The following is a 23,377-nucleotide window of genomic DNA, read 5'->3' on the forward strand; positions in this document are numbered from 1 at the left end:
CAACGTAGACCCAACAAGAAAAGGACGGGTCTCCCGTGCAGGGAGAGATTTAAAAGTTTCCCCCTCCCTCCCCTCCCACCCCCCCCCCCCCCCCCCCCCCCCACACACACACCCCAACAAAAAATAACAAAAACTACATAAAAACATAGACAGAAAATAATAAAAACGCGGACGGGCTGCAGAGGCCGCTGCTGACGAGAGTCGCGCTGCCTACCAGTTCCCACACGCCAGCAGTGCCCCTCACTTCCCACATCCTGCAGCAAATGCACTGCAATAACAAAGCCTTCCTTCAGCGAATCCACTTACTCGCTGGTCTGGCTGCTGCTGCTCTGCAATCTTCCAGGTCATTGGAATGCACTGCCAGGGATAGTGGCAGAGGCAGATACCTGGACCAAGGCATTTTGATAGGCATTTGGATATGCTGGGATTGGAGGGATATGGATTATGTGCAGGTAGATAAGAGATGGTCTTGGCATCAAGTTTGGTACAAACATTGTGGGCCGTAGTGGGCTGTTTTTCTGTTGTACTGTTCTATAGACTATGATCTTCCAACATCTGCTTTGCAGACTGAAATCACATTATCGTTCAGGACTGGGGCCAGAGAGGGCATAGGGAAAACACTGAAACTGTTGAGCTTGTCCGGGAGTGATTGTCACTTGAGCTACGTGGGGGTTTCTCCTTATAGGAAATTACAATCTCCTTCACAGCTGTTGATTAAGTGTTCAAGTGAATTTATTGTCATGTGTCCCTGACCCTTCAGTTGAGACTAAAAATGTCTCTTGGCTTTCTCAATGACTTCTCACCTGAACTTTTATTATCCTGTGTAATGACAGTCTTTATGACGTCTCAAGGATTTGGTCCTCGATAGTCACTAATGCGCTGACTATGGGTCAGAAGGTAATCTTACGCATTCCACGAGCTCTCCACGAGACATTCAAAGCCGTCGAAAGATACGTATTCCAGAAACAGTCTCTTGATTAATAGTTTCTTTATTGTAGTAGTACAAAACAGTTAAGAAACTCATTAAAACTTCTTCTTGTATAAGTACATCGTCTTGCAGCATATATAAATTTTAATCGTAATCGCGATCATGTCGTGATCATGCTCGTGTTCATGGTCGAAAACTATATTTTCCCCATAGTCTTCCCCAAATTAAATTAAACTAAACCTTCTGGGCCTCTGCACCAGAATCCTAACCACGAACATGCCCCAGACTACGTATAAATCCCACCTACATAATTAAAGGCAGATAAAATTAAAGGTAACTGGTTGTTATTATTATTATAACATACTGAGTTAAGCTAAATGGCTACTACATCCTGTTTTACCAGACTTGAATGCTTGAAATCAGGTGCTCAGTAGATTACAGACTCCTTGATCATTCGAGACTTCAGGTTCGAGAACATTTGTATGGTTTTGGTGGGAATGCACTCCTCAACACATTTCCTTGTGAAGTTGACAACCACGTGGTGTCTTTGTTCAGGTTTGTTGCTGAATCCTTGAACATCGCCTGGTCTACCGATGCCAAACAAACAGTCCCAAAGTCACAACTTAGCCTTCCCTGACAATCTGCACTATCCAGTTTCTGCCTCGATGCAGGAAAGAGCTCAGTCAGTTGGTTTGATTTTTTCTTTCCCCAAGTGTGGGTGAGGGATGGAGCAATAGGCATCTTTCGTGTAGTACCAATGGTCATGAGTATTTGATCCCCTTGTACGACAGGAGACATGCTGGTTTTGAAGTGACTTCTTCAAACTAACCTTGTCTAAATCCTCTGCTTTAGTATGTCATCTTGTATTTGTTGACTATGACATGCAACTTCTTTTGAGATAGCCAGGCTTCTGGCTGGGGCGGGATGCAGACTACAGTCGCAATGGATGTGAATTTCCTTGTAAGGTAGAAGTAAAGCACTTCACTGTTGGATATGAACCGGATGATGCTGCAGGATACGTGCTGGTGGTAGTTTGGCAGCAATTTCTTCAAGTTGACCTTGTTGAAGTTTTGGGTTATGGCAGTAAAGGCGCCAGTGTACGCCATCTGGTGTTTGTCCACAGCGTCCACTAGACGAATGTCTTTCTGGGGTGGGAAGTAGGCCGACCATGGTGATGGAGGTGAATTTCCTTGGGAACTAGCAAATGTGCAGGAAAGAACTGCAGATGCTGGTTTAAATCGAAGGTAGACACAAAATGCTGGAGTAACTCAGCGGGACAGGCAGCATTTGGAGAGAAGGAAAGGGTGACGTTTCGGGTCGAGACCCTTCTTCAGACTGTATCTTGTAGTTATAGCCGTCAGTTATACCACTATGCCTTAATGCTATGTTTTAATTTTTAGGTCAGCATGTTTTCATTTCAGTCATTCAAAAACTAATATTCTATTGTCATTTCACTGTGTTATTTAGACTCTGATTAACTCCCAAGTTAAGTCATGTAATTTTAAGTCAAGCAATTAATTGTGGTTATTTTTGTTATTACTTGAACTGTCTTATATATCAGTAAGATGTTTGTTCGGATATTTTAGCTTCTACTGGGATTGCAAATTACAATCTTAATTTAGAAGTTTACATAACATTTAAAAATGTAATTACAGATGGTGTTTATTGATTCTTGGTGTGCCATCAATGAGAATTTTTTAATATGTTTAGCTGCTGTATTACTGCTACTGGACTTAATACAATGATTTGAAATGATGCCATATTGCAGCTTTTTTTAGGAATACGGGAAGGATCTTCATAAGACATTGCTTTATATTTGTTGGGAATACACTGCTTGGCCAATGGTGAACGCAGTTGGTTTCATGTTGAATTCTGACCAATTATCAGTTAAACAAATGAAAGCAACGGAAACAAGATTGAAACAAACTGAAACATGGCTCTTCCTTTGCATAAGAAAGTATTTACCTATATTAAGTTGGTCGTCTTATAGAAACAATGAAAATAGAAACATAGAAAATAGGTGCTGGTGTTGGCCATTCGGCCCTTCGAGCCTGCCATTCAATATTATCATGGCTCATCCAACTCAGTATCCTGTACCTGCCTTCTCTACATACCCCCTGATCCCTTTAGCCACAAGGGCCACATCTAACTCCCTCTTAAATATAGCCAATGAAGTGGCGTCAACTACCTTCTGTGGCAGAGAATTCCAGAGAATCATCATTCTCTGTGTGAAAAATGTTTTTTGAATATTGTATGAATATATGCAGTGCAATATATTCAAGTGCTATTGGAGCAAACTATATATGAAACCTGAACTGCACACACTTAGAAAGTATCCATAGAAAGAGAAACAGGGTTAATGCTTCTTTGACTCAGAAGATAACTCCTTTCATTTTTCCACAGATACTGCCTGTGCTGCTCTGTGTTTTCAGCAGGTGAGGAGGTGACATCTAATGGAGATATGTGGTGGATGCTTCTGGCCATCTCCCCTCCACAGCCTCCAATCTTTTTTGTCCCCGACCCCACATTACCCAGTTCTATTTACATCCCAAAATCCACAAACAGGATTGCCTTGGCAGACCCATTTTGTCTTGCCTGTTCCAGCTCCCTTGTCCACTCCCTTTTAACCTACATTCACGACACTTCATGTGCCCTTCTCCTCTTCAATAACTTTCAGTTACCGGGCTCCCATTGTCTCATCTTCCCCATGGGCGTCCAGTCCCTTTACACCTCCATTTCCTACCAGGTAGGGCTCAAGGTCCTCTGGTTCTTTCTTGATCAGAAACCCAATCAATTTACCTCTGATAATGCACTCCTCTGCCTGGCAGAAGTTGTCCTCACCCTATCGAACATTTCTTTTGACTATTGTCACTTTTCCAAGCTTAAGGTGTGGCCATTGTCAGTTATGTGAACAGTCCTTGTTCCAAACATATGCTGGCACCATCCCTCATCTCTTTTGCTGCTACATCATGACTGCATCAGGGTGTCTCCTGCACCCGTGCAGGACCCGATGGTTTACTTAGCTTTTGCCACTACCTTCCATCCTACCTTCAAATTCACTTGCCCTTTTTCTGACACCTTTTTCCCTTTTCTTGGTCTCTCTGGCTCCATCACTGTGGACAGACTATCAACTGATGTCCTGAAACCAACCGACATCCAAAGTTATCTGGACCACACTTCCTCCCACCCTGTCGCTTGCAAAGATGCCGTCTCCCACTATCAATTTCTCTGTCTCTGCCGCATCTGCTCCCAAGATGAGGCTTGCCATTCTAGGACATCTGAAATATCCTCATCCTTCAGGAAAGGTAGTTTCCCCCTCCCCCTGCTGTCATAGACGGATCCCTCACCCAACTTTTCTTATGTGTCCTGTAGTTCTGTTCTCACTACCCCTTCCCCCAGATGGAACATCGATTAAGTTCCCCTGGTCCTTGCCTTTCTTGCACCCTCTGTATCTACCCTAACCCTTCCTCCTTCCAGCTTCCCCCCTCCAACTCAGCCCCTGTACCTGCCTTTCTCTCTACATACCCCCCCCCCCCTCCCCCCCCCCCCCCCCCCACCCCTACCCCCCCCCCCCCCTCCCCCCCCCACCCCCCCCCCCCCCCTCCATAATCCCATCGATTAAGTCCCTGCCTCCCCTCCCCTCCAATGCCTTCTGTATGCCCCCCCCCGACCAGCCTCATCCTGCCTGTACCCCCCCCCCCCCTCCATGCCTCCTGTATAACCCTTCCTCCCTTCCAGCTCCTGCCCCCCCCCCCCCCCCCCCTCCATAATCAGTCTGAAGAATGGTCCTGACCCAAAATGTCGCCAACCATGTTCTCCAGAGATGCTGCCTGACGTGTTGAGTTGTCTCATCACTTTTTTGTAAAGCATCATCTGCAGTCCTTGTCTCCTCATTTAACTTATTCTTTGGAAAATAAGCACATTATATTATCTGCATTTATTGTGAATAATATGCAGGAGTGCATAAACTTTTCAAACTAAAAAGCAAGACTCGTAGCTTTTCCTTACAACTAACTATCTTCTGCATCCCAGAGGGTTTGGTGAAACATTTTACAAAATGGAATTCAAAGATGTCGTCTGGAAGAATCATTCAGGATAGTTTTAATGAATCCCAGTGTGGAACTAAAATAAGATCCGACTTGAGTGCATAACCAAATTTTCTTTCTTTCTTCGAGTGCCACATTCATATTTTGTAACTTTGCACAGTGCTATCAAATACTATCAGTTTGATATTTTGTGAAATTTGCAAAACATTTCTGCCAGAAAAAAGATGTATTTCTGAAGTAAATTTGCCTGTTAAAGCATTTAACTTGCACATAATTCTTCTAATAAAGGCCTTAGTTTAACTTTATTTCTTGTGACAAAATACTACACATTTTAAGGAAGGTAAATTTCTTGTAATTATTTTGGGTTGAAACAATTTTACCACAGAGTAGATATGGTATTTTGCATTGATTTTTTGATTTGAAGTTTATTGATTTGAAGATTTAAAATAAAAATGGTTTTCAAAGATGTTATTTAGTTTAAAGCACCTCACATACTTGATGAAAATTATTGTCATACCCATTTGGTTTACTTCATTCTAAATAATGTTTGATAAAGTGGAAATTAAAATCTGCTGTTCAAATTGAATTGGTCTGAAACTTTTCAATTTTGTCCTGAGATTTATTTAATTTCAACCTTTCCCACTTTCATGTTTTTTAAAAGAGTCATCAAAAATGTTTTTCATTTTTTCCATAGTTGGGTCGAAAGCTTTGGAAATGAAGGTTTGGGTCAGCTTTTGGATGTCCTGGAGAAATTGCTTGATAAAAAGTGGTGAGGACAGTTTTTAATGCCATATTTTCTTGCCTGATAATGTCCGCGTTACTTGCTGAGCTGTAATGAATTTCCATTTTCTACTTCCGACAGTAAGGAAAAAAGTGACTTCAAGAGTCAACATAAAGTGATTCAGTGTTTGAGGGCATTCATGAACAATAAGGTAACTGAAATATTTACACGTTACCCTGAAATTTGATCTAATTTTAGATTTTCTACTGGTAATAGCTTATATTTTCTGATCTTTACTGTAGATTAATGCTATGCCGATTAAGGTTTTAATTTTTATATTACACTCTTTAACCTGATGTATAAAATTCTCATGATGGATGTTCATTGAAAGACACAGAGGAATAGAGAAATTCCTTCTTCCCCTTCCTTCCATTTCACATTTCCCAATCCCATTCAACTCCTGCAACCCTCTCCTCACCCACCCTCCATTGTTGAACATGGAGTTCAGTTTTGATTTGGGGGATTTTGAGTTTAACTGTTAAGTTAAATCCTTTTTGTTTCTAATTGAAATTTGCAGTATATAATGATAACATGATATGATAGATTAGATTAGATTTGTTTATTGTCATTCAGACCTTTCGGTCTGAACGAAATTCTGTTTCCCTGCAGTCATACATATAATTTAAAAAAAAAATGACAAAACACATAGTCAACACACATTTAACATCCACCACAGTGAGTTCACCAAACACCTCACTGTGGTGGAAGGCAAAATCTTAAAGTCTCTGGCTCTTCCCTCTTTGTTCTCCCTCTGCGCCGAGGCGACGGTTCAAACTCCGCGGGTGGTCGCTGCCTCGCCACAGCTCAGAGGCCGAGTCAGGTCTCCGCTGCCTCCGCCACAGCTTCGGGGCCGAGTCAGGTTCTCCGCTGCTGCTGCTGCTGCCGCCGCCGCCGATACCTAAAGTTTTATTGAACATATTCTAATTTTTTAAATTTATTTGTATGTATGATTATCCAAATAAATGTCATGCTTTTGCAAAATCACCAGATACCTTGAGCTGAACAATGTAACTTCCAGCAGCCTGAGAAAACAAATACACATTTATTTAGAATAAATTGTATTTTACAAAGTAATTCTGAAACGAACATGTTTATTAGTGATGAGCAATAAATCTGCCCTCTTGTTAATTTTAGTATGGATTGGATAGAATCTTGGATGAAGAGCGAAGTATATCCTTGTTAGCCAGAGTTATTGATCCCAAACAGCCGACTATGATGACAGATGCAGTCAAGCTCCTATCTGCAATCTGTATTGTTGGAGAAGAAAATATGTAAGTCTATGTGGGCACTTTTGTTTCTGCCCGAGTAAGATTCACAGAAAGAAGCATTTGAATACATTAATGTATTTTCATTAAACCAGTGAATAAATTCTAGTTAATTCTAGTATTTTTAATGTGTATAATTTTATCCAATTAATGTATGCATCAAACCACTTTTAGATTTGTTTATTTTTACCATCATCCCTTTTAGAGCATAATCTCTCATCTTTCATACTTTATCCTTCTCATTATTTACCCCTCAACCTATTTTATGCAATACGATTATTCATATTTACATTATGAATTTACATTTGGAAAGCCATCTGCTATGTTGCCTGCATTCCATATTCAAGATATATTATCTCACAACATGGCGGGAGGCCATTTGGCCCATCAAGTCCATACCTGCTCTGAGTGCAGTCTCATTCACTCACATTGCTTTATAAACTTTTCTTTTATGCTTGCCTATAAAGAACCTTTGATTTTTCAACCATCCACTTAAAATTGGGGTAATTGTATGGTCATTTACCCAACCAAGTACCCCTTTTTGATATGTTACCAAAAGGCAGCACCTGAGGGAAGCCCATGGATTCATAGGGAAACTCCACACAGACAACAAATGAGATCAGGGTTGAACAATTTAAACGTATTTCATGAGCAGTAAACTGTTGGAATGCAATAGAACATTGAACAGTACAGCACGGGAATGTTCTTCAGCTCACAATGTCTGCCGAACATGATGCCAAGACCAGCTCTTATCTAGAAACTTGGTTCTAAGGAGCTGCAGATGCTAGTTAGTTTAGTTTTATTTCAATTTTTCATTGTCACCTGAACTGAGGTACAATGAAAAGTTTTTGTTTGCGTGCGATCCAGTCAAAGAAATACTATACACAAATACAATCAAGATGTGCACAGATTAAGGGTAAAGAATCCAACATTTAGTGCAATATGTAACGTTGAAGTCTGATTTAAAGGTGGTTCAAACCTCTCCAATGAGATGGATGAGAGGTCAGAACCGCACTCTAGCTGATGAAGGGACTTATCAGTTGCCTCATTACAGCTGGAATACACAAAATGACACAAAGTACTGGAGTAACTCTGTGGATCAGCAGCACATTAAGATACTCCAGCACTATGTCTCCAAATCTTATCGACCTGCGAATAATCCATATCTCTCCATTGCCTGCATATCCACATGCTTAACCGAAAGTCTCTTAAATACCACTATTGTATCTGCCTCCAGCACCACCCACAGCAATGCGTTCCAGGCACTTGCCAACCTCGCTTGCCTTGCTCATCTTTCATCTGTGTCCCACTCACCTTAAAGCTATGCCCTCTGGTATTTGATTTTTTATACTGGGAAAAAGGTTCTGACTGTTGGCCCTATCTATGCTTCTTATAATTTTAGGTACTTGTATCAGGTCTCCGCACAACCTCCAGCGTTCCAGCAAAAACAATTGAAGTCTGTCCAACATCTCCAGGACTCGAGTGCCAGAGCTATAGGGAGAGGTTGAGCAGGCTAGGACTTTATTCCTTTGAGCGCGGGAAGATGAGGGGTGATCTGAAAGAGAGAATTTACCCAGAGTTGGGGAATCAAGAACCAAAGGACAAATTTAAAGAGAGGAGGGGAAAGATTGAATAGGAACTCTGAGGGGCAGCTTTTTTACACAAAGGATGGTAGGTATATGGAACGAGCTGCCAGAGGAGGTTGTTTGATACAGGTACTGTCATGATGTTAAAAATAATATTTGGACAGGTATATGGATACAATCAGTTTAGAAGGATAAGGGCCAAATGCACGCAGGTGGGACTAGTATAGATGGGACTAGTTGATCAGTGTGGGTAAATTGGGCCAAAGGGCCTGTTTCTATGTTGTATGACTATAGCTAATACACTAATCCAGTCATCATTCTGGTATACTACCTCTGCACCCTCTCCAAAGTCTCTCCATCTTTCAAGTAATGGGGTGATCAGAACTACATGCGATTCTCCAAATGCTTAACTAAAGTCCTAGAAAGCTGTACCGTGACTTCCAGGCTCTTATACTCAATGCCTTGACCTACGAAAGCAAGCATACCACGCTGTTCTTCTTTACCACTTTGTGTTGCCACTTTCAGGAATTGTAGACTTGTACACTAAAATCCATCAATGCCGTTAGGAGTCATGCCATTATTTGTATGTTTTCCTCTTTTATGTGACCTCCCAAAGTGAAACACTTCACACTTTCTCGGATTAAACTCCATCTGCCATTTCGCCCCCTATTACTGGAGCTGATCTATATCCCATTGTACACCTTGACAGCATTCTCACCGTCTGCGACCCCAGCAATCTTAATGTCATCTGCAAATTTACAAACCAACCCATCTATTTTTAAGTCTAAGTCATTTAGAAGGATAAGGATAATCACAAACTGCAGTGATCCCAGCACTGATCTCTGCAGAACTTCACTGGTCCCAAACCTCAAGCCTGAATGTTGCCTTTCCACAACAACGCTCTGTCTTATATCAATAAAACAGTTCTGAATACATTTGACCGAGTGACTGTTAATCCTGTGCACTGTAATCTTTTATCATGGGGGACTTTATCAAATGATTTACTAAAATCCACGTAGTCACCATTCACTGCCCTTTCCTCATCGATCATCTTTGTAATCTCAAACATTTTTCAAACAAGTTAATAAGATATGATGTGCGTAGGAAGGAACTGCAGATGCTTGTTTACATTGAAGATAGACACAAAATACTAGAGTAACTCAGCGGGACAGGCAGTATCGCTGGATAGAAGGAATGGGTGACGAATGGGTGGCCTGATTACCATGTTTCTTATGTAGTGATAAAATGCGTTTGGATTTTCTTTAATTCTACCAAGTCAAAGCCATTTTGCAACCTCTTCTGGCTGTTCTAGTTGCCCACGTAAGGTTTCTCTCTTTTTTATATTCCTCAAAAGCCATGTCTGATTCCATCCTTTTAAAACCTGCATGCACTTCCTTTATTTTGTTTGATCAAATGTACAACCTCTTTGATCATCCGTTTCCTTATTTTGCCATCCATATCCCTCCTCTTTACTGGAACTTACTGCTTCTGAACAGATCATTTGGCCTTTTAATGACTCCCACATGTCAGATGGGGACTTGCCCATTAACAACTGCTTCCTATGTACCTGCTTGAGCTTCTGCCAAATAACGTGGAAGTTTGCCATACTCCAATTTAGTATATTTCCGAAAGGTCCAGCCTTCTCCCTATTCAAAACAAAAAATGCTCTTCCACTATAACACCAGTCACCTGACCAGGCTCATTTCCTCATGCAAGATCCCATATGTCCTTCTCAGATTGGACTATCCATATACTGTTTCAAGAGCCTGCTCTGGCTTGGCGATCATTTTGTTGAATACCTCTGCTCAGTCCCCCTGGACCTACATGATCTCCCGGTTGCTAAACACTTTAACTCCCCATCCCAATTCCATACTGACTTTTCTGTCCTGGCCCTCCTACACTGTCAGAGTGAGGCCCAATACAAATCGGAGGAACAGCATGCACCCAGCGGCATGAATATTGACTTCTCTAACTTCAAGTAACGCTTGCTTTGCCCTCCATCCCTCCCCCACCTAGTTCTCCAACCAGTCTGACTGTCCTCCTGATTAAATGTTACTGTTTGTATGCAACGTTGTCACCTTCCCCTAGCTAACAATGATACAATGATCTATTCTACATTTTCCTTGATCATCGCCCCCTTTGACCTCTCATTTTCGCACCTCACCTTTCCATATCTCTCGTTTCCCTCACCCCTGACCCTCGGTATGAAGAAGGGTCTTGATCCGAAACGTCACCCATTTCTTCTATCCAGAGATGCTGCCTGTCCTGGTGAGTTACCCAAGCATTTTGTGTAAAACCCGCATCTGCAGTTCTGTCCTACACAACCCTCTTCGATACATCTCACAATTTCTGCACAGACTAAATCTTTGGAGCTGAGCACGTCGGAGTCAATATTGAGGAAGTTAATCTCACCCACCAAGACAACTCCATTGCACTGGCATTTTTTGGTAATCTATCTCCATATCTGTTCTGCAATGCAAGTCCAACTTTTTTTATATTTTACCCTTTCATTCTCTTTCCCTCCATCTTAAATCAATCCAATACTTTCATTTCTTATGAATTACCTGAGCTGCAAACACTCCCAGCATTTTCTGTTATTTTACATTTCTAGCATCAACAGTATAGATATGTGTACCTTCCTTTAATTGGCATTGTAGCAATTTCACAACAGAGAGAAATTGAAATGAATGAAGCCTGTTGTGATACTCCATTATACTTCTGAATGAGCTAAGCACTGATGCTAATCTTTATTTTTAAATAAATATCATCTTCAATTTCCACATTGTTTTTAAATCATGTTTCTCTAATATAAACTGTTCAAAATGAATTGTGATGAATAGGTTTAAATTGAAGGAAAAATAGTTTTGCTTATGAATAGCTAAGGTAGTGTTAATGTTGGAAACCTTTAACATGCATGGACCAGGTAAGACATTATCTTGTTGCCAATAGTTTCACAATTTCTAACTCCAGCTTTTACTTTCTGTAAAAATTGAATTAATTTGACAGTGATGGTGATAGATGTATTCACATTATGACATATTATGTTTGACATACTTTTTCTCAGTACACAAAAGCAGAGAGAAATTTGAAACCAACAAATTCATGAAATTAAGTTGCTTGAACAGCATTTGAACACTTTTGGGGGTGTGCTTGTATTGCATCATTACTGAATATTAATTTCAACTTTTAGTTATGAATTATAATCTGAGCACTGAAAACGTATTGAGGTGGAAGAAACAAGTCCTCCTTTAAATAAAAATTGCTTTCCAAGTTTCTTGTTCAGGTGTTCCTAATCAAAAATATTAAAATAATTAACAGTCAATATCTTTTTAAGAAACCACCTTGATTATATTATTCCCAATGATATAACTGCACTGAATAAAATCAGTGAGAGACACACGAGTAACAGTTGGTCACAAAATTACTTGGGATGGGATAAAATGAGTCATTTTGTCTATAACATTATGGACAAGTGATATAATGGAATATTTTCCATTGGACAAGGTATAAATTAGAAATTAATTAATTAAAAAAACAACAACCCTGATTTGGAAATTGAAGATTCATCCCGGTAGACTTTCACAATGTGAAGGTTTGAAGAAGTTCTTTGTTTCATTTTCTCTTGAGACAGCGAATGAGGACATTTTAATAGTTTCTGGTTTCAAGAGCAATTCCATGACGGAAGCAGAAGAGGAGGGATGGTGTCTTCTGACCTGATTTATACAATAGTATTTCAGGTTCTGTATCTTCATGTCTCTGAGGAGCATTAATGTTTTTCTAATTAAATGATGACCGAGATTTGTGGTACCCTATGTGCAGAGCTGTGGCCATGCATTCCGGCTTGTACAGTTATGCCCTTGGAGTTTGAAGCCATTTTAAATCTCAGTACCCAGCCTCTAGATCATTCCCAACCATAAACTTGTCCAATTGCACCCATTTCTATAGCTTCCTCTTACAACTGATTTCAGACTATCCTCCAAGTGAAAAAAGTTGCCCCTGAGATCCCACTTAAATCTCTCCCCTCTCCCCCTCTAGTTTTTGAATCCTTTACCCTGGGAAAAGGACTAAGTGATCAGATGGAGGATGAGGATTGTGGAAAATGAGAAGTGTAGTTAGACACTAGAAACAAGGAACTGCAGGTATTGGTTTACAAAAAAGATACAAAATGATGGAGTAACTCTGTGGGTCAGGCAACATCTCTGGGGACCATGGACGGGTGACATTTTGGGTCAGGATACGTCTTCAGATGATTTTGGGGATGGGGAAGACATTTGGAAGAGGGGAGGGGCAGGTCAAAGCATGACGGGTAATCGATAAACAGAGGTGAAGGGCGGGGGTTGTTAAGCAAATGGTTGGACAAAGGCCAGAGATAAAAAGACAAGGTGTGTGGGTGAGGAAAATCATTGAAGAACTGTGAATTGGGAAACTGGAGGAAGTTATGTGGGGGAAGGGAAGAGGATGCCACTGTGGTGATGGCGTATTTCAATATGCAGGTAGACTGGGAAAATCAGGTCGGTTCAGGACCCCACGAAAGAGAGTTTATAGAGTGCCTCCGAGATGGATTCTTAGAGCAGCTTGTAATGGAGCCGATCAGAGAAAAGGCATTTCTGGATTTAGTGTTGTCCAATGAACCAAATTTGATAAGAGAATCCGAGGTAAAGGAGGTAGTGCTCATAATATGATTTAGTTTTAATCTGCAATTTGAGAAGGAGAAGGTTAAATCGGAAGTGTCAATGATGCAGTTGAACAATGGGGACTATGAAGGCATTAGAGAGGAGCTGGCCAAGGTAGACTGGAAAGGGATCCTAGCAGGAATGATGGTGGAATAGAAATGGCAGGAATTTCTGGGCATAACCCAGAAGACGCAGGATCATTTCATTCCAAAAAGGAAGAAAGATTCTAAGGGGAGTAGGAGGCAATGGTGGCGGACAAGAGAAGTTAGGGATAGAATAAAACTGAAAGCAAAGATGTATAACTCAGCAAAGAGTAGCCGGAAGCCAGAGGATTGAAAAACTTTCACAGGGCAACAGATGGAAACAAAACGGGCAATACAGGCTGAAAAGATGAAGTTCGAGGGGAAGCTGGCTAGGAATATAAAGAAGGACAGTAAAAGCTTCTTTAGATATGTTAAGGGAAAGAGAGTAGCAAAGTCAAATGTGGGTCCCTTGAAGGCAGACACAGGTGAAATTATTATGGGTAACAAGGAAATGGCAGAAGAGTTGAACAGGTACTTCGGATCTGTCTTCACTAAGGAAGACACAAACAATCTCCCAGATGTACTGGAGGACAGGATCTAAGGGGGTAGAGGAACTGAAAGAAATTTTCATTAGGCGAGAAATAGTATTGGGTAGGCTAATGGGACTGAAGGATGATAAATCCCCTGGGTCGGATGGTCTGCATCCGAGGGACCTCAGGGAGGTGGCTCTAGAAATAGTGGACACATTGGTGATCATTTTCCAATGTTCAATAGATCCAGGATCAGTTCCTGTGGATTGGACGATTGCTAATGTTATCCCATTTTTCAAGAAAGGAGCGAGAGAGTAAACGGGGAATGACAGACCAGTTAGCCTGACTTTGGTGGTGGAAAAGATGCTGGAGTCAATTATTAAATAGGTAATAATGGAGCATTTGGATAGCAGTGAAAGGCTTAGTCCAAGTCAACATGGGTTTATGAAAGGGAAATCATGCTTGACTAACCTACTGGAATTTTTTGAGGATGTGACAAGTAAAATGAATGAAGGGGAGCCAGTGGATGTAGTGTATCTATAGTTTCAGAAAGTCTTTGATCAGGTCCCACACCGGAGACGGATGACTAAAATAAGAGCACATGGTATTTGGGGGTAGGGTATTGACGGATAGAAAATTGGTTGGCAGACAGGAAGCAAGGAGTAGGAGTGAACGGGTCCTTTTCAGAATAGCAGACAGTGTCGAGTGGAGTGCCGCAACGCTCGTTGGGGCCACAACTGTTTACCATATATATTAATGATTTGGAAGAGGGAATTAGGAGCAACACTAGCAAGGTTGCGGATGCCACAAAGCTTGGTGGCAGTGTGAACTGTGAAGAGGATGTTAGGAGGTTGCAGGGTAACCTGGACAGGTTGAATGAGTGATCAGATTGTATTTATTTTCAATAGTTTCTATAATGTTCATTTGACCGTCCCTCGCATATGTTTTATTATCCCATTCTTGCCCTTTTTGACATTTGAAACATTGCTAAGTTAAAAATCAAGGAAATAGATTCTGATTCTAATTAATTATAAGGAGAGTGTTTAAATGTCATATGTATTGACTATGGAACAATTAAATTCTTACTTTCAGCAGTATAACATGCCTGTAACACAATACATATAGATCATCACGGCTCGAAATTAACGGTTGCCCGGGTGCCAATGACCACTCAAAGTACCGCCGGGCAACCTGAATGCCGAGTCATTTTGCCCGGCTTGGCACTGGAGATACTGGGTTATACCGAAGAAAGACACAAAAAACTGGATTAACTCAGTGGGTCAGGCCATCCATCCTGCAGTGATCAGCCCATTCATCTTTTACTGATCCCTCCATTCATCCTGTACTGATCCCCTCATTTATCCTGTACTGACCCCCCCCACCCCATCCATCCTGTAGTGATCTCCCCATTCATCTTTTACTGATTCCCTCCCATTCATCCTGCACTGATCCCCACCATTCATCCTGCACTGATCCCCACCATTCATCCTGCACTGATCCCCCCCATTCATCCTGTAGTGATCCACCCCATCCACCCTGTAGTGATCTACCCATTCATCTTTTACTGAGCCCATTCATCCTGCACTGATCCCCCCCCCCATTCATCCTGCACTGATCCCCCCCCCATTCATCCTGCACTGATCCCCTCCCATTCATCCTGCACTGATCCCCCCCCCCCATTCATCCTGTAGCAAACCTCCCATTCATTCTGTAGCAATCCACCCTATTCATCCTGTAGTGATCCCCCCCCATTCATCCTGTAGTTATAAGACCCATTCATCCTGCACAGACCCTCCGATCCACACTGTACTGACCCCCTCCCCCCCCATTCATCCTGCGCTGATCCATTCCTGCCCTATCCATCCTGTACAGACCCCCCCCCCCCCCCCCCCCCCCCATCCTGTACTGATCCCCCCCATTCAACTCCTCTGACATCCCCCGTGCTCTCACCTCACAATTTTACCTACTCCTACCAACACACACTAATTCCCCAGCCTCAATCCATCCATTCCACAACATATTTATTTATTTGTTGTGGTGTTGCATTTAATGTGCTTGTAAAGCTGCAGCAGGTAAGAATTAATTGTGCCAGTCCCAGTGCATATGACAATTAAACAGACTTGACCCATTTTTCTTGATGGTCCTTGTTTGTTTGCTGGAGTAGTATCATATGTCATTTCTTCTTAGATTGAGCTTGAACACTTGCTTCCTTTTACCCTGGTCTTGCTATAGCTTAACTGTATCAGATATCTCTTTGTGTGACTGTTTAATCTAGTCTGTTCAGTTGCAATGATGCAGTGCACATATGCTGCAATTCTGTTTTTTGCAGCTGATCTCTTGCAGGCTATCCTGCAGACACAAAGATGAAGATAGTAAAACCAAGTACTAGGCATTTTAGGTGGAGGTTTGGTCTGTATGATCTCGTTAACAGAGACGCCATTCTGGAAGGAAGGATCAGAAGAAACTTGATGGGAGATTAATCAGCTCCTCAGCTGTGGTTTGAATAGACATCAAGAGGATAAACTTGTATACTGAAGACCCTTTAGAGAGGAGAATAGTCCCTCTTCTATTTGTTGAATAATGTGCCTATTGAATTTGACTGGTTTGTACAGCAAATGAGAGAATTATTTCTAACTCCTCCAAAACATTGTAACTTTCTTTTGTCGTGCTGGTTTGTGTGTGGGTATAGACTGAGCTAGTGGTACATAAACTCCTTTCTCTACTACATCCACATGAATGCTAAGGCTGTAATCCATGAATAAAGAGTCCATGACCTATGCTTCATACCCATTTTCTCACTTTACCATTTTAGTCATAATACAAAGAGCAAAACTGTTCTTATTCAAGAGTTATCTTTTCTGGCCACAGCCTCAGAGGTGACATAAGATCAGAAGATGTAGTCATTGTGGATGGAGCTGAGAAATTATAAGGGTAAAAATACTCTAATGTGAGTTATTTACAGGCCCCCAAACAGTAGCCAGGATATATGGTACAAGTTACATCACGAGATAAAATTGGCAGGTAAAAAAGGCAATGCTACGGCGGTCATGGGAGATTTCAATAATCAGGTTGATACCGGACCCCAAGAAAGGGAATTTGTAGAGTGCCTCCAAAATGCATATCCATTGCGAAAACAAACTCAATGCTAGCATTTATTTCAAGAGGGCTTGTATAGAAAACCAGGGATGTAGTGATGACGCTCCATAAGATGCTGTTAAGCCACATTTGGAATATTGGGAGCAATTTTAGGCACCATATTTGAGAAAGGATGTGCTGGCTCCGGAGAGGGTTCAGAGGAGGTTTACAAGAATAATCCCAGGAATTAGTAAATTAACCTATGATGAGCTTTTGTAGGCATTGGGCCTGTACTCGCTGGAGTTTAGAAGAATCTGGGGCCATCTCATTGAAAAGTACAGAATAGTGAAAGGCTTGGATAGAGTAGATTTGGAGAGGATGTTTCCACAAGTGGGAGAGTCTAAGACTAGAGGTCATTGCCTCAATTAAAGAACGTTCTTTGAGGAAGGAGATGAGGACAAATTTCTTTAGTCAAAGTGTGGTGAATCTGAAATTCTTTGCCACAGAAGGCTGTGGAGGCCGTCAGTGGATATTTTTAAGGCAGAGATAGATAGCTTCTTGATTAGTACAGGTGTCAGAGGTTATGAGAAGAAGGCAGGAGAATGGGGAGAGGGGGGAGTTAATAGATCAGCCATGATTGAATGTGCCGAATTGCCTAATTCTACTCCTCTCACTTATGATCTTATGACCTTGAAGTGAATTAGCACTCCAGTCATCCAAGAAGTTCGGCTGTGACTTTTAAGGTCACCTACAATCCAAGTTGGTGGGTTATCTCCTTTGAAATTTATGATGTATGGAATTTATGTATGTATGGAATCAGAGGGGTTGTACTAGAGTGGATGAGAAGCTACGTAAGTAAAATACATCAGTTTGTGCAAATAGGGGACTGCAAATCAACATACTTAGAAATAACTTGTGGAGTCCCACAGGGGTCGATTTTGGGCCCCAAATGACTTATTTTGTATATTAATGATATATGTAGGGTGTCAAACCTCTTGAAATTTGTGTTATTTGCAGATGACACTAATATTTTCTGTGATGGGGACAATTTGCAGCAGCTTTTGGAAGTGGTCACAGCAGAAATGAGTAAACTAAAAACATGGTTTGATTTGAATAAATTATCATTAAATTTAAACAAAACCAAACTTATGCTGTTTGGAAAATGCAAAATAAATACACGTAAAAGTAATGATAAATAATGTTGAAATAGAAAGAGTGTATGAAAATAAATTTCTGGGTGTGATTCTTGATCACAAAATCTGCTGGAAACCCCATATAAAACATGCGAGAACAGAAGTACACTAATATTTGATGGGGAAAGCAAGGCATGTGAATGGGCGCACAATTTCTGTACAGCTCACTTTTGTTACCGTATTTAGATTACTGTGTGGAAGTATGGGGCAACAGCTACAAAATGACCTTACAACACTAAGCACACTAAAAAAATGAGCTATTCGTATAGTAAACTGTAGGAATCATGAACACACCAATATACATTTAAAATTAAACAAAGATTAAGGATCTGGTAAACTTAAGACTGCACAAATTTTATAAAAAAAAATAAACTGCTACCTGTAAACACACAAAAAGTAAAGATAAAGGGGGGTTATGTTTAGAGGGAAACTAGAAAGAACAGCATTATGCTCGGACCAATTTAAAAATTATGTGTATTTCCATTTGTGGGGTAGTTTTATGGAATGGTCTTGACGAAACGATCAAACAAAGTATGAATATAATGCAATTAAAAAATAATGTACAAAAGATATACAGGTGCACAACCTTTTATCCGAAGATCCAAATAACGAAAACCTTCGAATAGCGACATTTTTTCAGTCCTTGAAGAAAGATCCTTGAAAACGTTCACCGAGGGCAGCCCGCAGAGGTGACAGCGGAACCTCCGGTCGGTCCTCGAAGAAAGGGGAACTAAATCCCCATTCATAAAAGAGAAGGTGAAGGTATATTGCGCGGGAGGCTGTATATTCAATCTGCTGCTGCCTCACGCTGGGTTTCCCGTATTTCAGATTACTGTGTGGAAGTATGGGGGCAACACCTACAAAAACCACCTTACAGCAAATCACCCTTCAGTTTCACACACTTACAAAAAAGAGCCATGTGAGTGACCCCTTCCCCTCCCTCTCCAGCTCTCCCCACGCATTGCACCGTTTTGCACTGTCTATGTAGTCAGTGCCAGTCACCGGAGACGTCAGGACCAACGGGACACCGACCCCCAGGCCCACTGCAAGCACGGAGATCCCAGAGACCCACAGCCAGCAGCAACCCAGCCCCGTTCCAACTCCAAAGGAAAACTGCAAACTGTCCGGAGACGTCAGGACCAACGGGACACCGACCCCCAGGCCCACGGCAAGCACGGATAACCCAGAGACCCACAGCCAGCAGCAGCCCAGCCCCGTTCCAACTCCAGAGGAACATGCTCTCCGCTGTCCCCGTAGGGACAGAAGCTGATGGCTCGGGCTGTGACGTCTCCGGCCACCCCCCTGTACAGGAGCTGAGACTGGGAACTGTGGGGTTGTTTGCAGTTGCAGAGGGAGGGGGCAAGGGCGGTACAGTTCCCAGTCTCAGCTCCATTCCAGGGGGGTGACCGGAGACGTCAGGACCAACGGGACACCGACTGCAAGCACGGAGATCGCAGAGACTCACAGCCAGCAGCAACTCTAGCCCAGCCCCGCTCCAACTCCAGAGGAACCCGGGTTGCGGATGAGGGGCCGCAGCTCGGGCTGTGGGCGAACTGCCACTTGTCGCTGTAGCGGCGCATCGGGGAGCGGGTTCTTGTTGGTCCTGACGTCTCCGGCCATCCCCCTGGACAGCAGCTGAGAGACGTCAGGACCACCAGAAGCCGCTCCCCGATGCGCCGCTACAGCGACAAGTGGCAGTTCGCCCACAGCCCGAGCTGCACCCCCTCATCGGGACACCGACCCCCAGGCCCACTGCAAGCACGGAGATCCCAGAGACTCACAGCCAGCAACAACTCTAGCCCAGCCCCGCTCCAACTCAGGTTGCGGATGAGGGGCCGCAGCTCGGGCTGTGGGCGAACTGCCACGTCGCCGTAGCGGCCCATCGGGGAGCGGGTTCCTCTTTATCGGGGAGCGGGTTCCTCTGGAGTTGGAGCGACAGGGAGACACAGCGGCTTTTGAGAATGGTGGGCAATCACTTCCAAAGTTCTGCCCACACAGTCAGTACACCTCTCCTACACTTGTCTCCCGCACTAAGATCATCTCGCAGAGAATGATCCCAGCCTAACCCTCCCTATTCTCTCCTATTCTGCAAGAAAAAACTACATTGAAGACTCAAACTCGCGATCGAGTAACTGCCGGGATCGAGGCGCAAACTCGCGACCTTGCGGATACGAGCTGAGCACTCTACCACTGAGCCAGCCGTTAAAATCTACGCTAAAAATCTTCCATTCCGAAAGCCGAAAAATTCTGAATTACGAAAAGTGTCTGGTCCCAAGGCTTTCGGATAAAAGGTTGTGCACCTGTATCTTTGAAAAATACAGTAATGAGGAAGGAGAATGTATATCTCACAGATGTTAATGGTGCTTGTTCTTTTTGTTCTTTTCTTTTTTTTGTTCTTTTTTTCTTAATAGCTTGATTGGAGTATTTTTATTTGAATTGTCTGTTTAGTTTATTTTATTGAATTTTGCATTTGTTAATGGTGAAGAATGGGGGTAGGACTTGACAAGCATAGGCTTCTTCCTATCCCTTTTCAAACGTGTCTAATGTGTATTATGTTGAAATTGGCTTTTGATTTTTTAATTTATGTATGTACATATATGTTATGTGTATGTGTGTGTATGTATATATGTACATGTATATGTATGTGTGTGTGTGTATTTATGTGTATATATATATATATATATGTATATATCATTTTCCTTTTATTTATACATTTTCATCTTTTCTTTTCTTTTTTTTAAAAATCGCTCAAAATAAATATATCATATCATGTGGAAGGTTCTGAAGTCTATTGGGGATCCATTTTGTTTTATGCAAGGACAAAACACTAGTTGTCTAAGGTTCCATATTAGATTACAAGTCAATAGTATATATACAGTGGAGATTTACGATTATAGTCAATTTATCTTTCTATTTTGAATTTTCTTTTAGCCTTGAAAAAGTTTTAGAAGCGATAACAACAGCAGGAGAACTAAGAAAATGGGAAAGATTTTACCCCATTGTGGAAGGTCTATATGGTACCCCAGTGCAACTGCAGGTTTGTTGAGCCATTCATTTATTAAGATATAGCAAATATATTACTAAATATTTTTCAGGCTACAATATTGAATAATTACACTTCACAAATGTAAATAGTATGAACTTTGAACGAAACATTGAATGTTCACTGTTAATTATGTGGTTTAGCATTGAAAGCATTTAAAGGATAAACTTAATTAATTATACGTATTGTTAGAAACGAAGATAGACACAAAAGGCTGGAGTAACTCAGCGGCGAAATACATGCTAGTCTAGGTGGGGCACAGGGCAGTGGGGTGGGGTTAAGAAAAGAGGGGTGTGCGGGTGAACAAGTGGTGGTGGGGGTAGTTGATAGAGGTTACCTGAAATTGGAGAATTCAATGTTCATATTGTTGGGTTGTAAGCTACTCAAGCCGAATATGAGATGCTGTTCCTCCATTTTGTGTGTGGCTTTACTCTGGCAATGGAGGAGGCCCAGGATAGAAAGGTCAGTATGGGAATGGCAAGGGGAGTTAAAATGGTTAGAACCTGCAGATCTGGTAGGCCATGACAAATCGAGCGCAAGTGTTCAGTGAAACGGTTATTGAGTTGTACAGGAGGCCACATCGGGAACACCGGACGGATGCTGTAGATGAGGTTTGAGGAAGTGCACCTGAACCTCTGTCTCACCTGTCAAATTGTGACCTTATTTTGCTTTCAGATTTTCTATATTAAACTAACAATGGTTAATATTTGCATTATGCCAAATAATAATTTAAAATGGCACAATTATGTACAAATACATACCTTATGAACGGAAGACCAAAGACATGAAGCATATTTTTTCACATTAGTCTTCGGACTTTATAAAGCACTAGACTAAGTGGGACCCGTTGGGTCTCATGTTCACACAGGAGGGCTGGTTCCCCGACGCAATATTCCACCTCTCCACCAATTCCAATATTGGTGGCCTGTGGGGGGGGGGGGGGGGGCTTTCTGGAGTGCTGGTATGGGTTCTTGAGGTGGCAGCTCAGTCCCTCAAGCCTGATCTGCTGGCAGCTCACTCACGGCTGGTGGGCTGGCAGTTGACTCATGCCTATTTCTTGAAATTTCATTTCAAGCAGGGTGCAAGTCCACCAAATTCAAATCCATGCTCCTACCATTTCAAGCAGGTTGCAAGGCCACCAAATTCAAGTGCAGTTTCTTACCACTATGAGCAGGGTTCAAGGCCACCGAATTGAAGTGCAGTTTCCAACCACTTCAAGCAGGGTGCAAGGCCACCGAATTCAAGTGCAGTTTCATACCACTTCAATCTGGATCCAAGGCCACCAAATACAAGTGCAGTTTCCAACCACTTCAAGCAGGGTGCAAGGCCACCAAATTCAGTGCAGTTTTATTCCACTTCAAGCAGGGTCCAAGGCCACCAAATTCAAATGCAGCTTCATACCATTTCATGCAGGGTGAAACCACCATAAAACCACACAAAACACCAAACTCCCAGTTCAGTAGACATTCAGTGTGTTCAGTTGATTCACACCTCACAGTCATGAACTTTCCCTCCCCCATCATGCAGAGACTGAGCCACACCCACACTTCCGGGTTTTATAACCCCTCCCCCTCCCACCGGAAAAGGTGTGGCTTTCAGGGCGTGATTGACAGGAGAGAGATTCTCAGCATTTTTTAAACACTAATAACACTTTTATTTTTCATTGATGGGAAGAATTCTCTGCACCTGCTCAGCGGAGAGGGGACTGAGTAAGATGGCCAAAAATCACAGCCGTAAGTGTAGCGTTTTATCTAAAATCAATATACAGTGCAAACAGGAATTAAGTGCATTTGCAGTAGTGCCTTTCAACTTCAAGCCAAAGCACCCAAGCCACCATTTGCAGTGCCTTTCAACTTTAAGCCAAAGCACCCAAGCCACCATTTGCCGTAAGTAGTGCCTTTCAACTTCAAGCCAAAGCACCAAAGTCACCATTTGCAGTAAGTAGTGCCTTTCAACTTCAAGCAAAAGCACCCAAGCCACCATTTGCAGTAAGTAGTGCCTTTCAATTTCAAGCAAAGCACCCAAGCCACCATTTGCAGTAAGTAGTGCCTTTCAACCTCAAGCCGAAGCACCCAAGCCACCATTTGCAGTGCCTTTCAGCTTCAAGCCAAAGCACCCGCCACCATTTGCTGTAAGTAGTGCCTTTCAATTTCAAGCCAAAGCACCCAAAAAACATTTGCTGGCAGTGCCTTTTTACTTCAAGCAAACCATATTTTCATTTTAAAACCACATTA

At 42.1% G+C, this 23,377-nt stretch overlaps 1 protein-coding gene across 2 annotated transcripts in view; it reads left to right on the forward strand.

Moving 5' to 3' along the window:
* LOC129698312 (protein diaphanous homolog 3-like) overlaps positions 1-23,377 on the forward strand; it is a 463,901-nt gene that overhangs the window by 89,050 nt on the left and 351,474 nt on the right. For both annotated transcript variants that reach the window (XM_055637392.1, XM_055637391.1), the window contains exons 6-9: positions 5,669-5,743; positions 5,837-5,906; positions 6,890-7,026; positions 21,032-21,137. In XM_055637392.1, coding sequence (XP_055493367.1) covers positions 5,669-5,743; positions 5,837-5,906; positions 6,890-7,026; positions 21,032-21,137 — 388 coding nt within the window. The remainder of the gene's footprint in view (positions 1-5,668; positions 5,744-5,836; positions 5,907-6,889; positions 7,027-21,031; positions 21,138-23,377) is intronic.

This window comes from Leucoraja erinacea, chromosome 6 (genome assembly GCF_028641065.1).
Source record: "Leucoraja erinacea ecotype New England chromosome 6, Leri_hhj_1, whole genome shotgun sequence".
Taxonomy (NCBI): Eukaryota; Metazoa; Chordata; class Chondrichthyes; order Rajiformes; family Rajidae; genus Leucoraja; species Leucoraja erinaceus.